The following is a 9633-nucleotide window of genomic DNA, read 5'->3' as shown; positions in this document are numbered from 1 at the left end:
TCTGGGGGCTACCATCTAAATTTTTTTTCTTCCTCGATATTTATTCCTAGTTCATTTTTAGAGAGCAGCCTTAATCAAGCTGTTCAAATTTTTTTTCTATGTTCATTTCATTTTGAATAGATACCTGAGTAGCTAGAGTGGACAGGTTGGCAGACCTGTTCAAAGCTGATCTTGCTGACCTGATAAAATGTTCCAAGGATATTTGTATGGTTGTCTGTATGGGAATTAATTTGCCTGATACATATGATTATGCGTTTTTTTTTTTGATAGCTTCATTACTTTGATTTCTCATACTTACTATGTGATTGACTTATGTTTCAGGTTGCTTTAGACTTATATTTTTTTCATACCTAACAGTAGTCCTTGTTAGGTGTTATGTGATGACTTACAAATATGTGTAATTTGAAGTGTTGAATTTCATCATACTGGCATTACTTCTGTTATTTGGGTTATCCTTTTTTTCCTTATTATTCCACTTGTCTTTCTATTGATGATTCTACAATCCCAATTTTTACTTCAAAAAACACTGAAAGTGAAATGTAAAAATAAAATAAAAACATCTTTCCTCAAATGTATTTATGGAAATACTTAATAGAGATTGGTCCGAAAACGAACCCGATTAAGTATTTCCATAAATAACATTTGTATTTATGAACCTCCTTGTAGCCCAATGTCTCCACTGTCAGTGCAACCCAATATTGTTTTTTTGCTTCAGAACAGTTTGTTTTCCATTTCCCATGCTATTTCTGATCTCCTTCTGTTAACCTAATCTTTTCTCATGTGGTATTGTACTTATGCCCAGCATAACATATTTGGCTGTAAATACTTATATTTAAATGTGTTTGGAGTGCTTTGTTTATTATTTTTGTCTGGACAACTTACAGATACTCCTATCTGTGGATGAGATATCTTTATTGCACTACCTAAATTTCCAAACTTTCATTTTGGGTGTCAAGTTACATTACATTTCACAAAGTCAGAATCCAGCTCATCAGGTTACTTCAGTTCTCTCTCTGCATGTTGTCTGTATCATCACAGACAAATGTACCATCTTTCCAGCAGTTTTAGAAGCTGCAGACAAAGTAGTATCTTTTGGTTGAGGTGTTTTTCCATGTTTTATCATTAAAATCCAGCGTTCCCAGTGTTTGGATAATCAAGACCTTCAGTCTTCCTTGACTAGTTCTTGTCTAAAAGGTAGACTGTAATTATTATTACAGTATTATCTAACTGGTTTGGGCTCCTACTATTTTTAAGGAGTATTTCCAGTCTTTACCATCAGCTGGATTTTCTTCATCTTCCTCTGCTGCTTTTAAGCTGGGGTAAGCTGTTAACACGTGAAGAGCTATTATTTAGTCATCCTCATCTTTTCTTATGCCCTACCTCTTCTCTTTTACTTGTAAATCCTAGTTTCTTGGCTGTCCAGGGAGGTGATGATCTGTGACTAATCTACTTTCCTCATTTTATTCCCTTGCTACTTTTAAATGTATGTAAAACCAGAACTAAATATGTATTTCTCCAGTTAACTAAACTATGACAATTCTTTGCTATATTGATTTGCTCATACCCTGTATGCCTTTTGCTTTTTATTTGATGTTTTGGACTCTGTCTGGTGTGAAAATGTCTGTATAATGCCTTACATAGTAATGTTCGATTTTGATGAAGTCTCTTAAGTCTATCGTTATTATACCATTATCCTGAGCTAGAATGTCTGTTAAGATTTATGTCAATTCCTGTTCATTTTCTTCCTTTACGTTTATGACAACAAATGATCGTTAAAACGGGTTGGTTTTTTTTTCCAGATCACTTTATTTCTTGTCTGTGCACCTCAAATGGGACATGCATGTTTAGGTGACTGACTACAGAACATCAAAATGCCTAATCTTGAACATCCGGCGTACCCAGCAGCTACACTGCTTCACTTGGAAAGTTTGGTGCCTTGTCGAGAATCCCAAGTGTCTACGTTGCTGTCAATATTTGGAGAGGTAGAGTTTTTGTATTGTACGTTTAAATAGAACAAAGAAGTCCTGCTGTCTCAGAGGGGAGAGTAGAAATTTAAGGGCATTTTTCTGGTGTCATTATGAACATACTTAGGTTGTCTCTTTTTTGGTTTCTGTGTTGTTTTTCTTTTTTTTTTGTTACCTATCTTTAACATTAGTGTTTGGCAGGTAGATTCTAGTAAGTTTGAAGGTTGAAAGCTGTTTTGCAGCTAGAAGGACCCAAACAAACTTACAGCTATTTGTGCCTTGCTGTCTCTGAAGCCAGGCATCTCCATGACTCTGTGTCATCTTTGCCAGTTAGTACCAGGAAGTCTGTCTTCTTCCCTAGTCTAAAGTTCTGGGGTATTTTTTTTTCAGTGTCAGTGTAGAAATTCTGTTTGGTTTTGACCTGTTAATCTAATGTCTGCGTGCCTGAATTCTAAGTACATGAAATCGGTCATGTTTTTATTGAAATTGGTCTGCTTCTTGGTTCTGTTGCTGGCCATAAGATTTGGAAATCACTGGCTTGTTAATTGATTCTGTTACTGCTTCGCAAAGCTGTGGTAAAAAGTAATGGAGGTTTTTATCTGCAAACTTAAAAGCAGTTGATATATTGATTTACATTCAGCTAACAAAATGGAAATTAGTATCTGTGTCTGATTTTGCCTTTAATTATAGATAATAATAATTACATCAAATTACAGCATTTAAGTTTTATGTATTTATTACAAGCACAGTGGTACAAGTCTTAAAAAAATAGATACTTAAATTCTTATTAAATATGCAGGATAGAGTATCCGCATGTCTTGCACAAGAATGCCTTCATCTTGGATTAATTGAATATCATTGTTTTTCATAAAGTGTTTGTCAGATTTATTTTTGTATTCATTTTTCAAGTCAGGGCTCTTAAAAATGAGAAAACCACAAAAATAAGTACCTGTTCAGAATGAAATGAAAAGAATGAGTTAATTTTCATTCCATCTTAAAAAAAACACCAATCCATGAAATATACAGCATCAGTAACATTAAATAAATAGAGGTATTATATCAAATATTGCCTTGTGAGAGAAGAGCAAGCTCCTTTACCATCTCCTCCGCCAAACTATTTTAATTCTTTTCTGCTTGGTGCTAATGGAAATAAAAGCACTTTGTAGTGTCTGCAGAAGTTAGGACAATGTAACGCTTGTAGTTTGTGCTTGCCAAGCTGTTGTTTCAGTTAGTTAACTTATTTGAATTAAGAGCCCACTGCTTTTCTCTCTTGGTGTGTGTGTGGGGTTTTTTGTTTGTTTTGGGTTAGGGTTTTTTTGTTTGTTTTGCTTTTCCCATGAAAAATGTATCCTCATGCTATAGCATTTCGCTGGCAGCTTTATGCGATATTTGATTGTTGGGACTTACTCTCCCAGGATTTCAGTGAAGACGAAACATAAAACTTGATCATACTGATTCCATAATAACTGGCATATTTTGTATTTAATACCTCAATTTAAAAGGTAACTTTTCTTTTGGAGGGAGACTTCACTGGTAAATCTTTTATCTATTGAATGAAAAAGAAGAATAATTGAAACAGCAACAACTTTTTATTTTTTCCTAGCGTCAGCAGTTTAGTTTTCCATCCATCTTTATTTATGGACATACATCTAGTGGAAAGACCTATGTGATGCAAACTCTTCTAAACACCTTACAGGTAAGAATGTTCACAATGGATATTGAATTTAGAATTTATTTGTAACAGATGGTCCCTCAAACTAGCTTTTGCTTTCTCAAAATGGTTTGTTTCCTCAGTCGTTTGTGCCTTCTTGATTCTTTTCCTTCACCTACTGTGTGATGAACGCATCATTCTTCTCACTAGTGCACTTTGGATAAAATGAAGTTGTACATACTGAGATATAATATAAATCTTGTAACTGTTCTAAGAAAGTTTAAAAGGGAAAAAGGAGCCAAGTTTCGTTCAGATCTCTAGAAGGGCCTTAACCTGAAATAGCTCCAGTGACAAATAAGTACTCTTATGATGATTCCAGTTCAATCTGAGAGTCACTTATAGTATACCTTTTTTGAATCATCTTGTAAATTCTGCTTTAAACTAATTTGACTTGTATATGAAGAGAGTGAGAGTGTATATGAAGAACAGTGAGAAGAGTTTACCATAGTGGAATTTTATTTGTTTTTACAAACTCATTTTTAATTGTATTGTTGGATGTGTGTGATCTATTTAAATGTCAGCCGAAGAACTTAAACTTAGTAAATTTGTTGAAAGAGTTCAAAGCAAACATAGAAGCTCTACACGTTTGCAGGGGAGAAAAAAAAAAAAAGTGAGTCTGAAATGATGAAAATCACTGGCTGAGTACCAAACAACTGCCATTCTTCCAGAAACTGATAGTTGTATTTGCAGACTTGGGGAGAATGTTGTATTCATTGTAGCAAATTTGGTTAGTTCCAATTAGCCCTCTAGTAGAAGCAGGAAACTCTGTCTTTCACTTGGAAAAAGAAACAATGCAGGAGTTCTAAAATGTTGGAGCAATGTTGCATAGGAACAATTGATTTAATTCCTGAACGATAAATGATTATTCTTTTGCTTCATGAATCAGCTTTAAGTTAAAAACTTGAGTTAAAAACCCCAAGAAACAGGATGTCATTCACAGTTTCTAATGTAATAGAATTAATTCCCTAGGAGCGTTTGCGTTTACTAAGCTTGGCATTACCAGGTCTTTTGCTGGTGGGATGGCTCTTATCTCCCATGCCAGTACTGTTGCTATTTCCTCCTGTATGAGCATCACTTTCATAAATGTTAGGACCATATGTTCCTTTTCAGCTTCACCATCCAAGATAAACTTCTTTTGGATTCCTGCTCTTAAAAAACAGTGTAGGAGTAAGTAAGAAGTAGGTCAAGGAGGACTGATAAGACAGATGTTGTTGGAATATGTGAAATGGAAACTACTGAGAATTCATTGTACGGTTTTGAATTCGGAGCCCTAGCCCAGTTCATTGTACGGTTTTGAATTCGGAGCCTTACATTCCTAGGAAGCTGGGACTGCAAACTTTCTTCCCCTCAACTATTAAGGAAAAAAACCTACTTTCATGTTGTCTGCTGGGAGATGACTTAAATCCTCAGGGATTAATACTGTAGTTGCTGTATGTTACTAACCTTAAGTAAGAAGTTTGTCAGGAATGGACTGACTTCAGTTGCAACGACTCCAGGCAGAGAAACCTCCTCTTTACACATCATGTAAGAGTCTGAACTACATAAAATTAGTGGGTCATTGTGGCTGAATGCATGTTTCTTAGAAAAATAGTTGTCTTGAAGAATGATGTAGAGGGGTACGGCTTTAAGTCCATTGCAGTGCTGGCAGAAGACTTTTAAGTACTAGGTTCTTTCCACTTTTATGGCCCTTCTTTTACTGCTAGCAAATGTGTTTATTCATGATAGTTTTATTCCCTTTTCTAATTTTTCCCAAAGCAGGTTTTAAAGTCCTCCTATGTTGAAGGGTGGCATCACAGAAATTTCCATCTAAACCTGTTAGTGCCTGTTTTTGTCAGTCACATACTTCAGGGATTTAAATCCAGTTACAGGTGCCTGCTTCATGCCTAAACCATAAATTTCCACTTGTGTGTTCTCATAGCCCTGATACTTTAGGCATGCCCAGAGTGCATTTATCACATATCTGCAGGACCGGGTTTTATGCAAAACACAGTGATCTTGTACCTTTCATTAAAAATTATAGAGGGAGAATGGTGGAAGGCAGTGGTCATGATCCTCTTTCATGCAGTAGCCTTTTGTGCAATGCTCCTGACATTGTGCTACCAACTTGCAACATACCAAGAGATGTGGCCAGACCCTAGAAAGGAACAGGATTTAAGCAGCAGCTCATTCTACAGAACTTTCTGTTGCCAAGTACAGGTACCTCCTACATAATGTGGTGTTGTGAATCACATTTGAGGCACCCAGCTTACCCAGCCTTCCTTCTGCTATGGAGGTGCAGCATTTTGAATAGGTCCTTTTGGAGGTGTAGCCACTTTCTTTTAAGAGTGTTCAAAATCATAAGAAAGCTTTTTATTACACGTTGTCTGAGTGGATTGCCAGCATATCCTCATACTTTCCCACATCTGCTGAATTGTATGCCATATGTTGTATTTTAAGTAGAGAGACTGGAATGATGTACTTTGTTGTTGTTCTTGTTGTTGTTATACATACACATACCTGTTTCAGAAGTTTAACTTTGCAAGTAGTGCTTATGTACATGAATGACTAATGTTTTCTCGAGGTTTTAATGTTCAGTTAAAAAAAAAAAAAGGCATATGCCTTACCAGAAAGTATGTAGTGATGCAAATAATCTATTTCTTAAAAATAGAGTTGCTAGAAAATTACATTTTGTAATTTTGTACATTTTGTGTCTTTCGTTTATAGGCAAATGACTTGAACTTTTCAATATTGCTAATGTGGTATACTTAGAGGTACATTTTATGGATTGCCATAAAATGTATCTCATGCTCTGCTTTTTTCACATTCTCTTTACTCGGAGAAGATCTGGTTTTCTAAAAATGTTCTGCACAGGCAGGCTGATTACATGTGTCTGATACAGAAGCTTACACTTTATCATTTGTATGCAGTGAATGCCGGAAACATTCAGAGTAATTTTGGGGAGTGTGCTCCTACATTACTTTCTTTATAAGTTCATGTTATCCAGACACTGTAATTTGTAATGGACTATTTTATGATACTGTAATGTGTTACAATTGTGTAGCATTTTCTTTGATCTAAATACTATGTAGTTTTCTTTTTGTGTATTGCTCGTGATTTTTAAACATAGTTAGAAGATACACTGTATGGTTCATATGAGAATTCATCAGATCTCTCTTTACTTTGTGGTATATAATATTTTGACTAGGTACATAAGAAATCGTTCTTTTTTTGGCAAGGTTTTTTGGTTTACGCTCTGTATTCTGTTGGCAGGATGTGATTTCTTTCATTGTTGCATCTGGAAGGGAAAACTGATTTTGCAGTATTTACACTGAAAAAGCCAAATGGGGTTGTCTTTTTTTTTTTTTTTTTTTTTTAATCCCCTTCAGCTTCCTCATGTGTTTGTGAACTGTGTGGAATACTTTACTTCACGACTTCTTTTAGAAGAAATTCTTATCCAGTTGCAAAGCTGTTCTTCTGAGACAGAAAAGACTTCTCATGTGCCTTGTGATAATTTAAATGACTTTGTACGTCTGTTTAAACAAGCTGTTGCGAGTCGAGAGCTTCAAGATCAAACGTTATACATTGTAAGTAATCTAATTTTAGTGTTCCAGTTTCATTTTGGTTAAGAGGGTGTGAGTGGTTGTTATCAATAATTTGTATACAAAATGTGTGCGTTATAGATCAGTTTTCACAAAGTTTCCCTCTGGACCTAATTCAGAATCTGTTGATACTGTATAGATATTTTCCATTGGTTTACTAGCTTTAGATGAGGTTCTGTATTTTTTCTAGTTTTAAAACTTTTTATACACAAAAACTGTATAGCATAACTAACAATGAACATAAATTATACTGCATAGCTGAATTAGGTATGTCATAATATTACAAAATCTTTAAATATAGAGAACCTCTATTTGTTTTATAATTAGTAAGTCATGCTTATCTGTTTCTTTGTGAAGATAGATTCACAAATGAGAAAGCAAAGGTGGGAAGCAGGGCAAAAGTGAATTATGGAGCATGCAAATAACAATTTGTTGGCTAGAATAAGTTCAAATTAGAAGTCGTAGTAAGGAACTAAAATGCGTGATTTCCTCGTCAAAAATGCTGTTGAGATCTTACTCAACTACACTCGTGGCCCTCAGAGACAAGAAATTTAGTTTTAAAATTAAGATGGAAAAAGACTGCAATGAAAAATTAGATGATATATACTCAAGTGGAATAAACAGGCAGACCTCAGAAAAAATAACCAGAATTTAGATCACAGGAATGATTGAATCAATGTAGTACTAGAACGCTAGGTTTTGTTGTTTTCTGGGGATTTTTTTCTGTGGTAATCTTGAAGAAAACCTATTATCTTAAAAACATGAATGCCGAAGTATAAGTGATGTGTAACTGTATGTATGCATTGAGGACCTGCAAAAGACATGTACTGAAATTTTAGCCCAGCAGTAGGAATTAAGGTGTTTTTTTTTTTTTAAATAGATCAAATTGATTACTTAAAAAACCCATGAAAGTGGTTCAATATTGAAAGCTCAATGACCCTGGGTAATCACTCTGCATGTTTCTCATAGCAATCAACAGGCATACTGCTTTGTTTTTTGCAGTCAAACAAGAAGTTCATATTTACACTGAATATTCTTCATTCTCTTTCACAGGTTGTAGTTAAGTTTTGTTTCCATTGAAAAATACTTAGCCACTGAGTTAAATAACTTCTTGTCATGTTTAGTGGAAACAATACTATCTAATAGTTTCCTACAGCTCATCAGGTTAATAAATTTGACATACTTCTTAAAAATTGAATGAAGAAAAAAATGTACCAGTACTTACAATAGATAAGAAGTTATATATAGATAATTCATTTTAATTCACTGTCACAAAAGTGGTATTGGCATCCTTCAACAATTCCATAAGAACAAAATTTAACACTAAGATAACCTTTAGGGAATTTCACAAAATACTTTATATAGGAAAATTTTACTTTCAGATTAATAGTTGAATTAAAAAACTGTTCTACATCAGTAAAGAATGCTTCATGTGTTAAAGTATTAAATTAGTATTTCAGTTCTGTTCTGCATGGGAACAGACAGGAATGGGGGAAATCAATTCATGTACATTAACCTGCGTCATCTGGATTTATTGTAGAGTGGTTTAAATTGAGACTGATGGAAGACCAGCATGCTGGTAACATAAACTGTCAGTGCTAATTTATTCTATTTCATTTTAGTAGTAAATAATGTAATATTTCAGCCCAATTAACTCAGCAAATTAAGATAAATGTTTACTTTCAAGCAAAGGATTTTAAATATTTTTCTTAACCCAAGCATTGGTGCTGAATGCTTGTGATTACTTGTGAAAAATTAATTTATTCATTCTATCTACCTGAAAAATTGGAATTGGTATAACTTGTAGTCGTTCATACATTTACAATATTTAGCCCTTTACAGAAGTAACGAGTTGCTGTGTTTAATGTAAGTCAGCAGACAGTTCTAAAATGCATAGTTTTTTTTAAAAAAAGCTGAAGGTGGTGAATCTATATTAAAACTAAAGAATAAGGCGTGGATTTATAGGTCTGTGGGTAGGCTGTTTCTGTGAACCACTTGACGTTTCGCAAGCCAGGGTCACAGTATGCTTTCTCTGCTGCAAGTAGAAACTCTGGTTTGTTTCTCATTTACCTAAAACTAAGATATACTTAGGTCAAGACCATAAAGCTTTGTGTTTGGTAGCTGCATGTCACTGGGTCCAATAAGCAGTATTTTATTAGTAAAAATATGTGGCCTATATTTGGTTGGCAGTATGCATCCCTGAAGTCGTTTATTATATGAACAAAATGCAGATGTCAATGTAAAAATCATGTTGTATTGTAGTTTTAAATAAATTCCCAAGAAGTGTGAGCTATTATTGCAGAGATACTGCTCTTTCATTATTTTTTTTTTCCCCCTGTATGGTGTGATTTTGAAATGCGATTTTCATAGAATGTTTCTT

At 34.4% G+C, this 9633-nt stretch overlaps 1 protein-coding gene across 1 annotated transcript in view; it reads left to right on the top strand.

Annotated features, from left to right (window-relative positions):
* The first annotated feature begins 1797 nt into the window (after window positions 1-1797).
* ORC5 (origin recognition complex, subunit 5) overlaps window positions 1798-9633 on the top strand; it is a 75418-nt gene continuing 67582 nt past the window's right edge. The window contains exons 1-3 of the mRNA XM_009883537.1: window positions 1798-1982; window positions 3568-3660; window positions 7041-7238. Of these exons, the coding sequence (XP_009881839.1) occupies window positions 1872-1982; window positions 3568-3660; window positions 7041-7238 (402 nt within the window). The 5' untranslated portion in view covers window positions 1798-1871. The remainder of the gene's footprint in view (window positions 1983-3567; window positions 3661-7040; window positions 7239-9633) is intronic.

The sequence above is a fragment of the Charadrius vociferus genome, unplaced genomic scaffold, assembly GCF_000708025.1.
Source record: "Charadrius vociferus isolate BGI_N301 unplaced genomic scaffold, ASM70802v2 scaffold704, whole genome shotgun sequence".
In the NCBI taxonomy this organism is placed as follows: Eukaryota; Metazoa; Chordata; class Aves; order Charadriiformes; family Charadriidae; genus Charadrius; species Charadrius vociferus.
Note: the sequence above shows the minus strand (reverse complement) of the source record. Positions and strands in the feature narration are given on the sequence as shown.